Consider the following 19098-nt stretch of genomic DNA (forward strand, 5'->3'; position numbering starts at 1 on the left):
CTGGAAGGCATGACCGATGGACTCTGCAAGGCAAACATACATCGCGTTATATTTCCCAGGAGCACTTCAGCCGCCGAATTGCCCAGGAATAGGAAGACGATCGCTTATTTCAGCACGCCAAGTCATGATATTGTACGTTAAGTGGCCAAAAGGCGTGGATTAGAAAAGAGTCTAATGGCATCGATCTAGATAATGAACCCCGTAAGACCAGGAGGCATCATTACTCAAAAGGAGGGTAAGTCAAATCTCAGCACCCCAGAACCTTCTTCAGACCACACCACTAAGCCAATTTTGTGCTAGGTGCTCCAAGCGTTGGAGAGTTCTTCAAAGAACGACAACGCCTCGCGAAGGTCTTGTAATGTCAGACGGGAGAAGCCTTTCAGCTACTGGATTCCAGGGGGTTTTAGGGATTTCGAGGTCCTTAGTAAGCTCATGATGTGCAATCATACCTAGGTAGTAGTCATTCCTACTCGCCTACTCTAATCTACTTAATAGAAAGCCCTTTCTAGGCAAATGGTCATGTTCCTCGTAAACAAAAGTATGAAAGCCTGTGTATGAGGCATACCCCTTGATCTGAACGATCACAGGCCTTGCGGATGGTTCGTGATCTTCATAAGAGACACCGTTGGACGTAACCAGTCGCAAGATCGTCGCAACAAGGCCAGGACTTGTGCTCGTCGAGTTTGAGACAAGGCTGTGGTACGTCCATGAATCCCCGATCGAGAGCTCTCCTTTTGCGAAAGCCACGGCAGCCCGAGCTGCAGCCATGCTACCGGTCGGCGAGCGGTCGATATGTCCTTTTCCGAAGAAGTATAGGCCCGTTTCACCCCCGCGAGTTCCCTCGTGCGCGGTGCCCCAGGCCTTGTCCACCACCATGACACCGAATATACACCTATCGAGGCCAGGCTTACCGGGCACCTTGAGAAGAGATCGATACTCTTCGTTTGAATTTATAGTGCGCCTTACTTGGCTAGTAGCGAACCTCAAGGCCTCGAGCATCGGTCTGCTCTGTAGCCCGTCATGTGGAAACCCCAGTTCTTGAATGGATACTTGGCAGCTAAACGCGCTGCAGTAGGCGAAAGAGACATTGATGCTATCCCTTCTTCCAAGTTCCGGCCATCTGTTCTCTGGCTTTATCGGGAGCGTATAGTCTGTTGTCAATGCAAATGCCGGCACGGCCTCGAATGTGATCGGCCGAGTCGGATCTGAACGAGATCCATCGCTATTTGTCGGTACCGTAACTTCCACCAGACCACCTGGTGTATGCAGAACAACTAATGATGTTCCAGTCGTTGGATCATATTTGAGCTGATCCCTTTGGGGAAACACTTCCAGATCATGCGTGTCGACCAAAAAGCGACCTAGGGCTATCGTGGCATGGCCGCACATGTTGCTATACCCATCTGGGTGAATATACAGAACGCCCATATGTGCCTTGTGAGACTTTGTGAGCTCTGTATGGGGTCGCAGAATGGCGCCAAACATGTCGAAATGGCCTCGCGGCTCTGACAGAATGCGCTGCCGGATGGCATCGTGTTGCTCCAACGCCTCTGCCTTTTGTTCGGCCAAAGTTCCTGAGATCTCCGGGTATCCCTTGACGATGATTCTTGTTGGCATACCAACTGTGTGTAGTTCCACACAGGCGATTGGCTCATGGCCTGGGGTGGCAAAAGATCGGACGAGGTCCATGGCCTGGACGAGATGGTGATATCGTCTGACCGAGAGTAGACAACAATAGCACAAGACGGATATGCTAGCAACTCATGATATGCCAACAACCATCATGGAGACACATAGCTTTTTCAAGACAGGAAAGTACGTCTTCCTGCCGACTGCTGGGCTGAGATTCCTTGCGGCTGTCGGACTCTCCCGGTTCCGGACCCTGGTGGGGCGTCGGATGAACCGACATTTGGGGTAAATCTCCACAGATAAGGCCCGTTAGCGCTTCCGACTCATCGCGCGGGGGCCGACTCGTGATGTAACGAACAGTCGGGATCACGCCTTATCAAACGCGCCAGAGTGCCAAATCTAGTTCAATCCTCGCTGTGCAGAACAGCCAGGGCCATGGACATGTTTAAAATGTCGCTTTGTCTCCTCTGGACAGCTCCTCACTGCATCCGGGTTCCTAGACATCTCCGACCCATTCAGAGCCACCCCTTCGCTCCAACAAAGTCCACCCTGGTGAAGCCTCCAGTGTGCCTGCAGCCATGGCCTCAACACCTACGAAAGACCAAGCAACAGGCTTGGACGACAAGCATGGCCCCATCGGCCAGGTCAATCCATCAGTCTACATTCCAGAAGGAGAAGAGCTCGACCGCGCCACAGCCAGATTGAGTCCGGAGAAGGCGCGCCGACTCTTGTGGAAAACCGACCTGGTTGTTACACCACTGGCTGTGCTATCCATGACTCTGGCGTTTTTGGACAAGGCATGACCCCTCAACTAGCATTAACACCAGCAACTGCCATGTTGACTTGTCTCTTTACAGAACGGTCTCGGCTACGCCGCTGTCTTCGGCCTCAAGACGGACGCGAACCTCAAGGGCCAAGAGTACAGCTGGTTAGGAAGCGTATTCTACTTTGGCTACCTCCTGATGGAGGTGCCAAACATGTGGCTTATCACCAAGCTGCCCATCGGCAAGTACATCGGCGTCTGTCTGTGGCTCTGGGGCGCGGCGGTCTGCCTAATGGCAGCCTGCCACAACTTCGCCGGCCTGGCGACGATTCGCTTCTTCCTTGGCATATTTGAGGCTGCGCTCCTGCCTTGCATGATGGTCATCAACTCCATGTGGTATCGTCGAGAGGAACAGCCCTTACGGACCGCGCTCTGGTACAACACATTCGCTGGTATCTTCGGCGGTATTCTTTCCTACGGAATTGGCAACATTCACGGATCGCTCGCAACATGGAAGGTAGGAATGAGATCCTTTCTGCTGCTGTGATAGCGTCCTTCGAAGGTTAACTCTGTGTATCTACTTGCAGTACATCTTCCTCATCTACGGGGCAGTCACCATCCTTGCCGGCGCCCTCGTCTTTTTCGGATTGCCCGATCACCCTTCGAAAGCTTGGTTTTTCAACGAGGAGGAAAAGAGTCTCGTTATGATCCGTCTGGCAGAGAACCAGACTGGTGTGGACTTGCACAAGGTAAGTCATTTGGGACTCGTGGCCTGTCAGCGAAAGCAAATGCTAACCCCACCAGAGCTTCAAACCTCGCCAGATCCTTGAGGTCTTTAAGGACCTCAAGTGCTATTGCATCTTTGTCTGTGCCTTTGCATATGCGATCGCAAACGCTGGTGTCACCAACTTCAATCCTTTGATCATCTCTGGATACGGCTTCAGTCAGTCCAAGACAGTGCTGATGGCGACTCCTCAGGCCGCTGTTGCCATGGGGAGTCAGGCTATCCTTACCGCAATCACATTCTGGGTGCCTAACATGCGTTGCATTTTCTGGATCCTCTCTGCATTCTGCGGACTGGCTGGGGCTGTTATGGTGCACGTCCTCGATGCTGCCACTCACCGCAATGCTTCCCTCGCGGGCGTCTATCTCATGGGTTTCTACAACGTCCCGTGGGTTTTCATGCTCAGCCTCTCATCATCGAACACCGGCGGCAGCGCCAAGAAGAGCTTCATGGGCATGGCTGTGGCTGTCATTTACGGTATGTCCTCTCTGTTTCACTCTCCAACGTGATCACACTGCTGACAGCAAGGATCAAGCTGTCGGGAATATCGTTGGGCCTCAATTCTTCTTGTCGTCACAAGCACCCAAGTATCCTTTGGGTATTGGCGCCATGATGTGCGCTTTTGTGGTGATGGCGGCTAGTGGGGTAGCTTACTTCATTCTCTGCGTGATCGAAAACAAGGCTCGGGATAGAAAGTATGGCAAGCAGCACGACAACATCGTGGCAGGCCTTGAGGCTGAGAGAGACGACCTCACCGACCGCCAGAACCACAACTTCAGGTATACATATTAGTTACAGCTATCCCTTCTTGTGGATGCAAAAATATCCTTGTAATTGTTATAAATACGAGTGGCAAATCGGCCCCAACCTTGGGAAGGCAAAGAGTTGACGGTAGTCATCTATTGATGTACGATAAAGTCGTCTATCTGCAACTCATCTGCCATGTTCAGAATATCAGTGGGTGACATGATAAATCCTTCGATTCCGTCCTGAACAGTCCAAGGAATCTGACTCATGTAGCTGGCATCTCCCATGCTGCCAACGCTATTGCCAACCCCCATTATACTCTCTTGATCTTGGGCTGAGTTGTATAGCTGCCTTGGAACTTCTCTCTCCGTCTCTACCGGCTGTTCGGCTAGATATGCCTCCATCACCTGCTCGAGCCGCTGAAACTCTCGCTTTCTTAGCGGCGCCGCCGGGCTTCCTCTCGCGATCATCGTGTCAAACATATCGTGGGCCATGCTAAGCCAACTTCGATCCGTGACAAAATCGGGTGCTACCATTCCGATGACATAAAGCAGAAAAGTTGAGGAAAAGACTGTTTCGAGTTGGAAAGGAAGGAAGCAGTCTAATCAAACTGATGAGTACTAGAGCCTACTTTATCATGGCCAGTGTGACTTACCAATCAAGTTGCTATCGCACAGTGACTTTAACATCTTCAGTATATTCAGAGCAGACGAAGAACAGGACTGGAGTAAGGAACTGATCGGGTCGCTCGGCACCGGCTTGTCTTGCCCACCCCGTGCCAGGCGCCTCTGTAGCAGGCACATGACCAGCGGTCGTGTTGTCAAGACCACGCACTGTAATGCATCTAGTCAGTTCCAGATCACCATCCGATGAAGATGTAGGGCACATACATGATGATACGACAGAATAAGGCGGGTGGCGGTCTTCGAAGTCTTGATGTTGATACCCTCAAGGTTACTTCCCAAGAACACGCTCATATCTCTTGATATGTCGGCAATGTCGTGCAGTGCAGACTGAGTGTCTCGGAGCAAGCTTCCACTGGAACTCCTGTCCACACCATAGACGCCGGTGAGAATGGTTGCCGTAAGACGCGCAAGTCTGATCTGTAGCGCTAGTGCGTCCGCGCCCACCGATGAGGTGAGTGCCGACGGCAGCTTCGTAGTGATGTCTTCATCTCGAATGCTACTAGGAGCTCCGACTAGGGTACCGAATTCTCTGTCAATGATATATGCGGTCCAAAACACTGTGTTGCACCGCTGTGAATGTCGTACATCCACCTGGTCGGCTGGCATTTGCCGGTGCCATCCCTCAATGAGGCATATTCGGAGAGCCTGCCCGATCTGGGGTTCAAGTGTGTCAGATGTTTGTTTGTTTTGATGTTCTCAAAATCCAGCCATTACCTACCATCTGAAAAGCCATCAAACGCAGATCGAGAGCCTGGAGATATAACGCTATTAGGCAAAGAGCCTCGGCTGCTGCAAGTGTGTCACCGCCCATTGGGATCAGGCTTGAGGTCAGGGCCAGGGCACGAGAAGCATAATCCAGCCCCGGGATAGTCTTCATCGTTCCGTTGGCGGAGAAAGCCTCCCCATAAGCCAAGATGATCAGCAGCTGGGCATACCAGTACCTTGACTGGCTGGCCTCCGCGGCGGGATTCCGGTAGAACCTCTCCAGGTGTTGCCGAAACGAGTCATCGTGAATGATCTGAGATAGCGGCCCGAGATGAAACTTGACAGTCATCAAAAGAAACAAGGCGTAGTCTCGAGACGGTAGGTTCTCGACGCTCGGCTGCTGGTGGAGTCCGAGGGGAACCCACGTCAACTGGCGCGTTTGTAGATCCCACGGGTCTACTGGAGGTTCGGGTTCAGGAACTCGGCTTCCGATCATTGCAACGACGCGTCTGCAAAAGGCCCACGAGGAAGTCGGTCCCATGTACCCTTGATCGGCAAGGTTAGGTACAAACATCTTTGAAATAAAGAGAACGGAGCACGACTTACAGTACTTCCCATTCGGGTCGATCGCAAAGGTTTCTCCATTGTCCACGAGAGGATTGCGATCAAAGTCTGGGACAGTTGACTCGCGTGAGCTCATAGGCGGTTGAGGCAGCTCCGGTGGACGTTGATGGTGCTGCATGCCTACTACGGAAGGTGTTTGTAAGCGGCTCTGCAGCACTCGGAAGGTAGCCTTGTGGGGAAAGCTCACTTGCATCCGAACCGAGACCCTGCATCGGTCCCTGAACTGGCCAGTCGGTTGCGCTAGCCTGCTGCCCGTCTAAGTTAACTGAGGACTGGGCAGGGGAGGCCAAGGGGAATGCTGAGGCATGGACGGATTCTTGCCGTCGGCGCGCCATCCGTTCCGCCCTCCCGGGCACTTGGCTCTCCAGAGACTCCAGATAACTACTCAAGGCATGTCAATTCAGCGTCGTCGTGCATCTGACGGGGTAGGCTTGCCTCTGAGGCACAGAGACCCTGGTCCCCTCGGGTCTGAAAAAGCACGGCTGGCCTTTCCGTTCACACCGCACGCATGGGCATGCTCCAGAACAGCGGACCTTCATATCGCGGCACCGGGCGCATCTGTCGGCCGATGTTAGCTTGAATCTGACTCACTTTGTGAGAATGGAAACCCATACGCCCGAAGACACCGTCTCGTCATGCTGACTGGAAACTACAGGATTCTGTTAAGTCGGCCCTCTCCAGCGTCGATCTCGTAGAACATGCAGTCTTTCCGGTTGTGAAATGACGTTGGGGAAGTACCCGAGTGAGGTGAGCATGGGGCTGAATCGCGCATAGCTTTTAGCGCTGGTCTGTTTTGTCGAGTCTGGTATGATGGTCCCAGAGCACACACTTTCCAAGAGTTGGAATGCCACCTTCAACTCTCTGATAAGAGGATAGAATCGGCTTAGTTGCTCGTATCTTCTGCATGCTTCAATAGGTCTCCAGCTATCTTGACACGCGACACCCGCATTACCCCATATCTCCCTTGGTGACGCCCATCAGTCCAGGCATGGCATCCCAGAGCGACGCCGATGAGACCCGAAGGACCAGTTAAAGTAAGTTGGCACGAAGCCTAAAACGGCAAAGACTTCGGGATCCACAAGCCGACATTGATCCACCACTCGTTCCGTCTCCTCCCCATAACCTTCAGTCCATTACTACCCTCCACTATATGAATTTAGTGGCAGAGGTAACAGTCATGTTCATTCAGGCTTTCGTTGGGGCATGCTGGTTGTTTGAGGGTGAAGTATCTTCCGCAGAGTTCACATATGGCTCTGGCTCTTCCTCCCCGGCTTCATCATGTAGTGATATGGCACGGTATCCACCCAACGAGCAATACGCGAAAAGGCCCCATGCTAATCCTGATACTGCGAGATATGCGATTGCAATCTGGTAGGCGATAATGTGTCAGCTTATTCCCGATAGCTTTGCAAGCAGCAAGTGGTCTTAGTAGTGCTTCTCTCACGTATGAATTGGGGCCCCAAGCCTGCAATATCAACGGCGAACAGACCACAACAGTCAGACCGATAAAGTAGAACAGGAAGGCGTATCCTATGAACATCATCGGGCACTGCCATGTGAAAATAAGTTTCCAGCTTACAACCCATCTCTGTGTGCTGGCCGTTTCTCCATCAACTGAATGTGGGCAGTCCGTTTCTGCGAGTATCTGGCTGAGGTGACGCTTCATCATCCGCGACGAGGGCGCATGTGCATCTCCTTCTGGAAGATCCCCAATCAAAGAGAGAAGCGAGAGCTGCTGAGCGGAGAGCAGGATCCCGCAAGTGGACGTTGTCAATGAGGCGTACCAGAAGCCTGGTCCGACCCAGTACGAATCCGCAACATTGGGCCATGAAAACGATGCCGTAACGATGGCCGTCAAAATGGTAGCCTAGACATGGAGAGTCTCATCAGCAAGGGCTAAGGGCAGATACCCCGTTCACTGCGTACCGCAAGCGCAACAAACTCGAGCTCGCCTTTCTTACGTGCTCTCCACCCAGTTAACAACATGTACAAGTGTCCCCGCTCTGGTGACCCTCGTTCAATTCCAGTAGAGACATGTTGTGCGATGTCCTGTGCGGGTTTGAGTGTATTGTAAGTGAAGAAGCGATGATATGGCAGCGTGATGAGCTGGACCAGTCCGCCAAAGACGATATCACTGATTTTCAATCTCGCAGACATGACGAAAAAGGGACCCTGAGTTTGAAGGGGGGCTCAAACGTGAGTCAAAACATTTTTCGCGGGCGAGAGCAGGTGTTAATATGTTTGCTCGATTATGAACTGGCCCGAGTTCCGTCCTGCACGCAAGCAAAGATGCAAAAGGCCAACGCAGGCCGCTGGCCAATAATATCCCATTTACTACGCCAAAGCGTCCAAAGATTGGCTCGGCAGTTTCCGAGATACTGCACCAATGCTCAGCCAAACGCAGGGGCTATCGGGCTCTTGGTGTGGACAAGACTTCCCTATTGGTGAATGAGTCTCTGCAAAAGCGCAGATTGGGCTGCATGATGTGGCAGCTGATGCTTTCAGCTCGCCACATGCACCGTGATCATCACTCATTTCCGCATTTCAAAAGCTAGTTTCTTCATAATGTGAATACCTGTATTGCGATACTCGCTATGAAAAGCTGGGGTTGAACCTTATCGCATCTGGTGGATACAATGTGCTCCATGAGAGTAATGCAAACTCAGTGCAGCTGTCTGCCACACCGAATTAGGAAATGGACAATAATGAGAACAACAGGAACTATCAAGCCGACTCCGATTGCAGCATTGTTGATTATGGCCCTCTGGGCATCCAAGTTGTTACTTCTCTATCGTAGAACCTCAGAAAACACGGACAATGTACCATCTGGAAGAGTGAAATTCTCCCACGACAACGAAAATGGAGATGCTGAGGCCGGGATGACGTGGATCTGGATGGCCATAATCAGCTTCAGCAACAAGGTCAACATAATTGCGAATGGTTTCCCTGGCTTTCTAGATGAGGACGACGTTTGACGATCAATAGCAATGACCTCTGACAATTCGAGACATCCTCTCGAATTCTGTGGCAGCTTTATATGTCACAGCGGAAAGAATTGAAAGACGAAAGACAAAGGTAGACAATGAACTTTGGCGGAACAGAAGGCAAAAGCCGTTCATTTGTTTGAGAAACACGACTATGGTCAGCAAACGACCAGCACAATAAGCGCAGAATGAGGATTGTTTCCAAAACTCAGGCCTTGTTCGGACTACTGACTGCGATAATTGAAAGGCCGCACACAATACCTACTGGGGCTCTAGCTAGGTCCAAATCACCAGTTACGAAGCATCTCGGTATTGAATTAGTTTTAGTGTAAGCATCGCATTACCCAGCAGAATTTCTCTTCTTCACTTTCTGATTATAGACAGTATACAATACTATTATGGGTTAGATATCAACAGCGGCTTTACCTGAGGCAAACGCTACTGATAAAGGGCAGCCAACCAGGTTTGTGGTCCTTTGTCCTTGGGTCCAGAGATGATTTACCTCCGCGTGTCTCCAACTTACATGCAGCTGCTGGGGTGACATTTAGACACGGTGGTCGGAGAGGGAAGGCAAGAAACCCGCTCACGGAAGGTTAGGCCCTTGCTACCGTTTTGGTCTTAGCGTTCTGTACCGCCTGGGCCTTCAAGCCGTACTAGAATAGCGTCGTAGGTATAGTTTGGAAGCGTGCTGTCGCCACGATATGAGCGAGCGGCTAGAGGGATGGAGATGCGACGTCTAAGTGACTGGTGGAGGTGGTTGAACTGTTGGATATATCGGGCAAATCTTCCGGACAGTCAGCTTCTAAGCGGAGAGGGGTGGCCGACAGTGAACATCATTCGGGTGTATAGAGATACCAGGAATGGCCTCCGGGTGACGTAAGCTACAACATTGAATCTACTGTTACATGCCATGGCGGATATGGACTTTCCCAGATCCGATCGTTCTTACAGTGACCGGAATTAGATGGAAGACGCGGAACGGGTTGGTGTTAAAGATCGAGTTCCCTTGGCCATGGATCTTTGGAAAGGTACGATCCGGGATGCCGGCTTGGCCTGAGAAACGTGACGACGTTCTGTACCATCCTGTCTGCCCGTTTGAGGCTCCGTTCAACTTGACGCGATGACGCCGGCTGTGAGACTCAGAAATACGAAAGTATGATCATTCGACCGTTCGAAGATTGGACGCGAGGAAGCTTGGAGCCATAATGTTTTCTGCCCAAAATCTTTGTTCAAGCTGTGCAAAACAAGATCACGTATCCTTGATTAGTTCCCGTGTCTTTGAAACCGGTAGCAGGGGTCTAGCCCGACCCCTTCCTTCTTTCTTGAGGCTTCCACTCTTTAAGGGCAGTCTTTGAACGAGTGCGTAGCTGTGTTGCCACGCATTTCAGGCATTGCCATGTTGGGGCTGGCGGCACCGATGAAATGAAAGTATTATTGGCGCTGCCACCAATGACGAATTTCTTCAGGGGACCAAACAGATAGAAACGGACCCCTTGCACCCGCGGCCAGCTCCGCGTGGACCCAATATCGATAAATTGCGCAGTACCAGGTAAATACAATTGTTCGTCCCACTAGCCAGGTTAGGATGGCGCTGATCAAATCAACATGAGAGCTTATGCGCTCTTGGCGACCACGGGCTGGCACACACAAGCCTTTTTCTCAGTAACATTACAATCAAGATAAATTGCCTTATGCAGTACGCAACTGCCCATGGGACTCCCTGTTCAAACAGCGGTTTTTCGAAAACCTGGGCTTTCGGTAAGTAAGTGGCACAGCTTCGTTTGTTGCGGGAGGCAGATGCTTCTCTTCCATCTTCTCCGCCAGCCTAACCTGATCCCGTAATGCGGGGGTATGTGCCGAAGGAGGGCAGCGCCCGGCACCTTGGCAGAGATCTGGGGGTACGCTCAGTGATGATTTCGAGTACTCTATCAGCATCCCGGGTTGCGTCGCCCAGGTCTTATCTACAAATGGTTAGACCTTAGAGGTGGGAAGGTGAACAAGTAAACGGAACTTCGGGGCGTAGAGACGGTTGTAATGAGACCATCGAGGGATGGTGCGGGCAATAGATGCAGGAAAGCAGACGCGTGATGGCCGAGGTGGGTGCTTGACACAGGAGGGACACGGACCTGATCGAATCCTCACGGCGAATGGGGCGAATGGTAGCGAGTCACTGGGCGGAGAAGACCGCACAGATGGACACCAAACTGCATACTTTGTACATGCAAGAACTAACATTACTCGGGAATAGTTGCATTCGGCGGGAGACCTCCGTGCCGAACACTGCCAGGAACGAAACGAAAGCCTCCAATGAACAGACATCGGCCTTGTCCCATTTCAGCAGGTTTAATTTATTTCGACCACTTGATTGCTCGATTTCTCCGGGTCGGCCACCCTGCGGCGTCACATCGCCGGATCTCCCCTGCTCCTTGTGGCCATTACCAGCACCGTCATCGCGCACAACGATACGCGAACCCCAACTCGGTCTCCAATAAGCTAGACTACCCCAAGCTACTTGCTTCTCCAACCCTTGGCGGTTCTTTTCATTTGAGGGGCGCACGCGCCATGATCAGCGTCCAATTCGGCATCCTGGGATGCTTGGCCTGACCTGGTGTACGGCTCCTAGGTCCCCTCAGCGGCGCTCTCTAGCTCACTGAACAGAGAGCCAGCCCAGGCTTGGGGCATTGGATCAGCCGGCCCATTCGATGCCAGCGGCCCGGTATCCGTCGGAGAGTCGTCTGGCCATTGGGGAGAAGGGCAGCTGAGTGGCCGGAGTCTCCCTCCCGACAAACGCACCGCAAAGGGCGGAGCGCGAGATCCATTCTCCTTGTCTCTTGTTCGATTCTTCTCCTAGCTAGCGGAATTCGACTCGTCTTTCCGTCCCTGACTTCACTCGGTGACTTGGCAAGGAGTCTGTATATAACGACCGGCTCCCAAGCTCTCACCATCGACCATTTTCGTCTTCATCCACCACCGGCTCAGACTCCTTCCCAGTCCTTACAGTCCACAGCTTCGACGCCCCTTCTGTTCTTGCTCCAAGATGTTCCGCAAGCTTACCGCCCTCGCGGCCCTGCTGTCTGCAGCCCAGGCACAGTCAGTATGCACGCTCAAGACTGAGACTCACCCCTCGATGTCGTGGCAGAAGTGCAGCTCCGGCGGCTCTTGCTCGACCGTCCAGGGTTCCGTCGTCGTCGACGCCAACTGGCGGTGGACCCACAGCACCGAGGGCTCTACCAACTGCTACACCGGCAACAAGTGGGACTCGTCCATCTGCTCGACCGACAAGGACTGCGCCAGCAAATGCTGCGTCGACGGTGCCGACTACCAGGCCACGTACGGCATCCAGACCAGCGGCAATGCCCTCACCCTCAAGTTTGTCCAGGAGAACAGCAGCGGCAAGAACATTGGCTCCCGTACCTATCTCATGGAGTCGGACACCAAGTATCAGATGTTCAACCTGCTGAACAACGAGTTCACCTTTGACGTTGATGTCTCGAACCTGCCTGTAAGTGCATCCTTATGCTCGATCGTATCTTGGGGTGGATGCTGATCTTGCGAATACCCATAGTGCGGCCTGAACGGTGCTCTGTACTTCGTCGCTATGGACGCCGATGGTGGCATGTCCAAGTACCCAACCAACAAGGCCGGCGCCAAGTACGGTACTGGCTACTGTGATGCTCAGTGCCCCCGTGACCTCAAGTTCATCAACGGCGAGGCCAACATTGAGGGCTGGAAGCCTTCCTCCAACGACGCCAACGCCGGCATCGGCAACTACGGCTCCTGCTGCGCTGAGATGGACATCTGGGAGGCCAACAGCATGTCGACGGCCTTCACCCCTCACCCTTGCGACACCTCGGCCCAGCACCGGTGCGAGGGCGACACCTGCGGTGGGACGTACGCCAGCGACCGGTACGGCGGCGACTGCGACCCCGACGGATGCGACTTCAACTCGTACCGCATGGGCGTCAAGAACTTCTACGGCCCCGGCATGACCGTCGACACAAAGTCCAAGTTCACCGTCGTGACCCAGTTCCTGACCAACAGCGCCGGCGACCTCTCCGAGATCAAGCGCTTCTACGTCCAGGGCGGCAAGGTCATCGCCAACTCCAACAGCGCCATCTCGGGCGTCTCGGGCAACTCGGTCACGGCCGACTTCTGCACCGCCCAGAAGACGACGTTCGGCGACAAGGACATCTTTGCCAAGCACGGCGGCCTCAAGCAGATGGGCGCCGGCATGAAGCAGGGCATGGTCCTCGTCATGTCCCTGTGGGACGACCACTACGCCAACATGCTGTGGCTCGACTCGACCTACCCCGTCGACTCGACCAGCCCCGGCGCCGCCCGCGGCTCCTGCGCCACCACCTCCGGTGTGCCGGCCGATATCGAGGCCAGCATTCCCAACTCGAGCGTCGTCTTCTCCAACATCAAGTTCGGCCCGGTCAACTCTACTTACAGCTCCTCGACTGGCGGTGGCGGCAACAACGGCGGTGGAAACAACGGTGGTGGCAATGGTGGTACAACGACGACGACTTCCAGCGGGCCGGTGGGCACGAATGTTGCGTCGCACTGGGCTCAGTGCGGTGGCATCGGCTACAGTGGCCCGACCGCCTGCGCCAGCCCTTACACTTGCACGAAGCAGAACGACTGTAAGTCATGATATTCTTTACCCTTATTTCTCGTTCACTGTATACTGATGCTTCTTCTTTCAACAGACTACTCTCAGTGCCTGTAAGTGACGGAAACCCTTGTATCAGTTACGCAGATCCAAGTCAGGAGGACTAGGCCGTCATGACAATTCACACGGCCTCGTTGGGGTGTTGGGACAATAAAATTGCATAGTTATCGCATATCTTGCATCTGTATATAGTTCTCGGTCTCTTTGATCATTCAGTATATACTTCTATCATTTCAAACCATTTATCCATGGACAGTTTGTTCAATATCAGGAATTCTGTCTATGATTAAGATTCATCTACCTGGATAGCTCTCGTCTAGCCCCAAGATCTAATGCCGGAAATCAGACCTCATTGTAGTTCACGTTACAATATCAATAAGATCCCAACGCATTCCCAGTACAGATGAATCGCCGTATAGAGACCTTTAGAAGACCATACCCTTGGTCTGTTTCATGTTGGCAACGTTCAGGTTCCTCATGATAAAGACCCAGATAAAGCCAAGGGCCATGATACCAGTGCCAGCAGCGAGCATGCGGGTCTGCGAGTAAGCATACGCCTGCTGAATACCCAAGCGCTCGGGGGAGCCCTGCGGGTAGCTCAGCTGGACGTCCAAGCCGCCATAGATGGAGTCGATGTCGCCCTGTGCAGACTCGGGGAGGTACCTAGCCAGCGCGGCCTCAAAGGTGTTGGTCCAGATGGCGCCCGAGATGGCGCCGCCGATGGCGCCACCCGCCGTGCCGGTGACGTTGAGCAGGGCCAAGGCGGCGGCGACGTACTGGTGGTCGACGGCCGCGAGCACGGCGAGCTGCATGCAGATGATGAAGACGCTGCCGCCGATGGAGATGAAGATCTGGCACATGACCAGGTAGCCGATGTAGCCGGTGGGCTGGCGGAAGTAGATCATGAGGCCCTGGGCGAAGATGTAGAGCGGCACGCCGACCCACAGCAGCCACTTGAAGTAGCCCGTGCGGCGGATGCCGTAGCCGACGATGAACAGCAGCACGCCCGAGACCACGTTGAAGGTGTTGGTGACGTAGCCGGCCTCGGCAGGGCTGAGGTAGTTGACCACCTGCAGGAAGGATGTGAAGTAGTAGTTCCAGCAGTAGTACGAGATCTGGTAGGTCAGGTCCAGCATGCAGGCGCCCACGACGGTGCGGTCCGTCAGGAAGCCGAACTTCAGAAACGGTACAGGGGCGATGAGGAGTTCATTGATGGCGAAGGCGACGAGCAGCACGAATCCGACAACAATCATGGCGATGATGTAGCCAGTGCTCCAACCGTTGGGGGCGTTACTGGCAATGTTAAAGGGCAGCAGGAAGATGACCAGGCCGGCGGCGAAGAGGAAGACGCCAATTGCTGGGACGGGTTAGCTACTAGGGTCAGAGGTACAGATCTGGGCTAGTCTCGACCTACCGTCAAACTCGATCACGTAGTGTACGATACTCTGAACCAGAGTTCGCCCGCTCTTCTCCCTCACCAGGCGACCCTGCTGTTGAGCTTTGCGGATGTTGGTCTTGAGAAGGATGAACAAGGGCGCCGCAACGAAAGGCAGCAGGATGGCAAAGATGCCGAAACCCCACGGCCAGTTGATGGTATCAAGTATAGACTGAGCAGCAGCGGAGCCGGCAAAGGTCGTGATCATGTAGGGAGACGAGGTAAAAGCGTACGCCAAGGCACGGTTCCGGAGGTTGGTCGCATCCGCGGTGACGACATCGATGGTGTAGATCAGACCGGTGAAGCCGACAGAATAAAAGACCTGTACTCAGTGTGCTATTAGCCAAAGAGTTTCTGGGAACATTGCATGACTACTGAAAATCAGTCCTACATTTGCGGCACAGAAAGTTTCCAAGTTCTTGCTGACAGCCATAAGGATGAGGCCCAGAGTGGACATGAGAACCATGAGGGCAAATCCCTCGGCTCGCCCCCAGAGATCCAGGATCTTGGCCAGTGGAATGAAGACGGCAGCCGACATGCTGCTGGAAACCACGCTGATGACCGTCAGGAGCGAGTGTGACTGGAAGTCGCTTGTCACGTAGGGAGTTAAGACGCCGAGGATGGTGGTCTGGAATGCATTGAACAGGTAGATCAACCAGATGCTGGTGAGGTACTGCGAGTTAGCGGTGGAATAGAAGCTAGAATAAGCTGGGAATCACCATACAAGAGGAAGACGCAGACCAGTGATTTCTTGGACCAGCTGAGCGTCACGGCTTCCATGTCCTGTACACCGTGCTGGACATCCTCACTGGGGACGACATCCTCGTCGGGCTTCTCGTCGGCGTTCGGCTCGGCGGTAGCCCCGGCGGTAGCCTCATTGTCAGTATTACCAGCCGGTAGGATGACGTCGGCAGGAGCATTGTCGTTCTGCTTGCGCCCAAGGCCCGGGCGGATCATGTCTTTGATTCCCATCTTGGTGAAGAGCTGTCTAGGTACAAAGCACACCTTCGTCGTGATTATTCGTGGAACCAGAAGATCCCGGGAAGGCAAATCTCTTGGAAACAAGGTGTTCCACGATCGTCCTTAAAAAGATTTTCTCATCCCGCATCCCGCACCGACTCTGCCAGCAAAAGTCCCAGAGCTTGCTGCCCTCACGACCCGCATCAGATAAGATTAGATCCGCGGGTGGGGACTGCATCATGCCACGAGCGAGATCGGCTCACAGCTTGCCCACGTTTTCACGGTTAATGCGGCATGGAGCAGGATCAGGTATTTGTTGACGTGCTCATATGGATCCACAGGCTTGTCTTGATCGGGCATTCTATTAAGGGTGGTGGACCGATTTGGAGCTTGGAAAATTCGTGGGAATAGTCTAGACGAATTTTCATCTAATCTGATTCGATGTGATTGATTAGATTCGGCTTCCTGCCGACTCAGAAATCGACGCCTGTCCGGGCCGGTTCACTACTCTGGTCCACCGTTGACGCCACTAAACCCGCGCCGGCAGTCTACTATCGGTGCTCTCGACTCTTCAGAGAAATTTTCTTGCCTCCAAGCTCTGACAGGAGATAGCCCATCTTGGCATTGGAGTCCGGGAACTGTCGCCATTGGTGGCTTCGTACAGCGGCAGCGGAGCTTGGCAATTGCTTGACCTCAACGACAATGACAGAAAAGCACAAGTGGGCAAATTTGCAAGCCCAGTAGGGGCACAATCAGGTGGAACGAGCCTTGGAGGTAAATGGTATTAAGCTATGTTAGAGCTATCGGACATACCAAATCCCACTGACCGGGAAACCTTTCGATCGAGGCATATGCAGCTGTCGACGGTCAAGATGCCAAGGGAGGCCATAGAGTCTCCTTGACCATGGTTAAGCATCCTCTGTCACATCTTAGAGGGTTCGAGAGGCAATGCTCCTAATCTGTCGAGTATCGTGAAGTTACTCCACGGTGCGCTTGTCTTGCTCCAGATGCTGTGCGCTCTCCACCCTCTTGGCCTCAATGTCACCAGCCTCAAGATCCAGCTGCTTGGCCTCGAGCTCGTGGCCGATGTTCATGCCGGCCGGCATAGACCTCTCGAAGTGTCTGCCTCGCTTCTCAGGTCCCAGGGCAGTCCACACGGCGATACCCGTCGCAATGATGGCGGTGGCGATGCCCATGGTGGGACCATAGGCCTCGACCATCTTTCCGTTCGGCGCACGGATGAGGTGGCTCTCGGCAATGGCGTTGACGATCTGGGCCGACGGGGACGAGATCATGTTGCCGATCTGGTAGGTGATACCGGGGAAGGATGACCGGAAGGCCGGGGGAGACAGCTCGTTCAAGTGGATGGGAATGACACCCCAGGCGCCCTGGACGAAGAACTGCATGAAGAAGCCCGTGGCGCTGAGCGATCTCTCTTCCGTCGGCAGGATCCAGGCAGGGATGAGACAGGCGCTAACAATGGCGGCGACGACGATGGTTCGGCGACGACCGAACCACTGCGAGGTGTAGCCAATGATGGTTCCACCAACGCAGGCACCGGCCTTCATGATGATGCTGGCACGGCTGGCCCCGGAGTTGTTAAGCTGCTTCTGGGTGACCATAAAGGTGGTGTAGTTGTCTTGGGAGGTGTGGCTGTAGACTGTGATACCCATTTCTGTCAGTATGAAGACCAAAATGGGGTTTTGGAAGACCAGACTGGGTGGGAATGGCGCTTACAGTTGAACCAGGTCATCAAGATGATGCAGTAGATGCACAAACGCCACTCCTGGCGCAGCATCTGCCACGTCTCAGCCCAGAAGCGCGACGCGATGTTGCCCTGCTTTCCGGCCTTGCGGGCCTCGATGAACTGCTGCGACTCGGGGAAGAACGCGCGGATGATGCCGACACCGATGGACAGGCCAGCGCCGGCCCAGAAGACCTTCTTCCAGCTCTCGTCACTGCCGCCGACGCCGAGGTTGGCACAGGCGGCCAGGACGTAGCCGAAGGAGTAGCCCTGCTGCAGGATACCGGACATGAGACCACGGGCGTCGACGGGGCTGTTCTCGAGGGCCATGGCGATGGCGTTACCGTAGCTGTGGTCACGCAGGTTAGTTAACCGGGCATGGTAAAGCGAACGCGAAATGGACTGAATCTTACACTCCACCCATGAACAGGCCGAACAGGGCGCGAACACCCAAAAAGGCGCCGTAGGTCGGGCAATACAGCGTCGCGATCTGGAGAAGGCCCAGCACGACCATGTTGACCACCATGGGCCACTTGCGACCCCACTTGTCACCAGCGAAGCCAAAGATGGCGGCGCCGACCGACCGCAGGAGCAGCGTCAGCGTGATAGCGGTCGAGATGTCGGTCTTAGTGCGGCCGTAGAAGTGGGCGAGCTTGACCTGCTGGATGGACAGCGAGTGGAAGTCAAAGGCGTCGGCGGTCCAGGCGGTGAAGCCGACGATGAAGAAGACCCAGTCCTTGGCCGACAGCTGGGCCATGAGGCTGATAGGGTTCTTGAGCGGGACGGGCACCGCCCACTCGGTGTGCACCTCGCCGTCGGCATTGAGCACCTCGCGACGCTGGCGCCAACGGAAGAGGTCGCCAAAGGACTGCTTCGCCGTGGCGAAGGTGCCCTTGGCCACGGGCTCGGCTGGCTCGTGAGTAGACTCCATGTTGCGCTGGCGATTGAAGAAGCTCGACACTGATTAAGAAATGAAGTATCGGGGCTTGGTGAGGGTCAAAGAGGCAGAGAAAGGGCAGCACGGCCAGGTATTATTTACTCCAAGATTAGGAATCTTGCGCGTCTAAAAGTCCCAAGCTGCAGTGCGACTCGAGCCTGTGTCCGGTTCCGGGTTGGTAAGCCCTGTCTCGTTACCAAATGCAAGGACACGGAACCGATTTGACAGACTTTACACGAGATGCGACCTCGACTTAAATACACGGTCGGGTCCAGGTCCGGGTCCAGAGCAACGCTCGCACACCGCACGCGTTGGGATCCAGTACATCCCACTTCCACACGCTGGCGGCCCCATGGGGCACCCATTGCCTACCCTCCCTGTAGCACGGTGGACGGGATCACCATGGGTGGTGGAGCTGGAATAGTGGC

The 19098-nt window shown here is 54.1% G+C and overlaps 6 protein-coding genes across 6 annotated transcripts; 2 read left to right on the forward strand and 4 right to left on the reverse strand.

Moving 5' to 3' along the window:
* Positions 1 to 474: 474 nt before the first annotated feature.
* On the reverse strand, positions 475 to 1689 carry E0L32_002855 (uncharacterized protein; the record flags this gene model as incomplete). The annotated part of the gene is made up of 1 exon (XM_031137090.1): positions 475 to 1689. The coding sequence occupies one exon, from the start codon at positions 1687 to 1689 to the stop codon at positions 475 to 477; it is 1215 nt and encodes a 404-aa protein (XP_030999465.1).
* Positions 1690 to 2207: 518 nt separating this feature from the next.
* Positions 2208 to 3968, forward strand: E0L32_002856 (uncharacterized protein; the record flags this gene model as incomplete). Its single annotated transcript, XM_031137091.1, has 5 exons — positions 2208 to 2273; positions 2487 to 2909; positions 2980 to 3141; positions 3197 to 3653; positions 3712 to 3968. The coding sequence occupies 5 exons, from the start codon at positions 2208 to 2210 to the stop codon at positions 3966 to 3968; spliced, it is 1365 nt and encodes a 454-aa protein (XP_030999466.1).
* A 107-nt stretch (positions 3969 to 4075) lies between these two features.
* On the reverse strand, positions 4076 to 6056 carry E0L32_002857 (uncharacterized protein; the record flags this gene model as incomplete). The annotated part of the gene is made up of 5 exons (XM_031137092.1): positions 4076 to 4524; positions 4579 to 4756; positions 4814 to 5263; positions 5328 to 5860; positions 5921 to 6056. 5 exons carry the CDS (start codon positions 6054 to 6056, stop codon positions 4076 to 4078), a joined length of 1746 nt encoding a protein of 581 aa, XP_030999467.1.
* A 5903-nt stretch (positions 6057 to 11959) lies between these two features.
* Positions 11960 to 13651, forward strand: E0L32_002858 (uncharacterized protein; the record flags this gene model as incomplete). Its single annotated transcript, XM_031137093.1, has 3 exons — positions 11960 to 12424; positions 12488 to 13565; positions 13632 to 13651. The coding sequence occupies 3 exons, from the start codon at positions 11960 to 11962 to the stop codon at positions 13649 to 13651; spliced, it is 1563 nt and encodes a 520-aa protein (XP_030999468.1).
* A 368-nt stretch (positions 13652 to 14019) lies between these two features.
* E0L32_002859 (uncharacterized protein) lies at positions 14020 to 16001 on the reverse strand (the record flags this gene model as incomplete). The annotated part of the gene is made up of 4 exons (XM_031137094.1): positions 14020 to 14951; positions 15009 to 15351; positions 15421 to 15702; positions 15771 to 16001. The coding sequence occupies 4 exons, from the start codon at positions 15999 to 16001 to the stop codon at positions 14020 to 14022; spliced, it is 1788 nt and encodes a 595-aa protein (XP_030999469.1).
* A 965-nt stretch (positions 16002 to 16966) lies between these two features.
* Positions 16967 to 18664, reverse strand: E0L32_002860 (uncharacterized protein; the record flags this gene model as incomplete). Its single annotated transcript, XM_031137096.1, has 3 exons — positions 16967 to 17649; positions 17727 to 18082; positions 18147 to 18664. 3 exons carry the CDS (start codon positions 18662 to 18664, stop codon positions 16967 to 16969), a joined length of 1557 nt encoding a protein of 518 aa, XP_030999470.1.
* Between the last annotated feature and the right edge of the window lie 434 nt (positions 18665 to 19098).

The sequence above is a fragment of the Thyridium curvatum genome (assembly GCF_004353045.1).
Source record: "Thyridium curvatum strain D216 chromosome Unknown NODE_12_length_601061_cov_81.036774, whole genome shotgun sequence".
NCBI classification, from domain to species: Eukaryota; Fungi; Ascomycota; class Sordariomycetes; order Thyridiales; family Thyridiaceae; genus Thyridium; species Thyridium curvatum.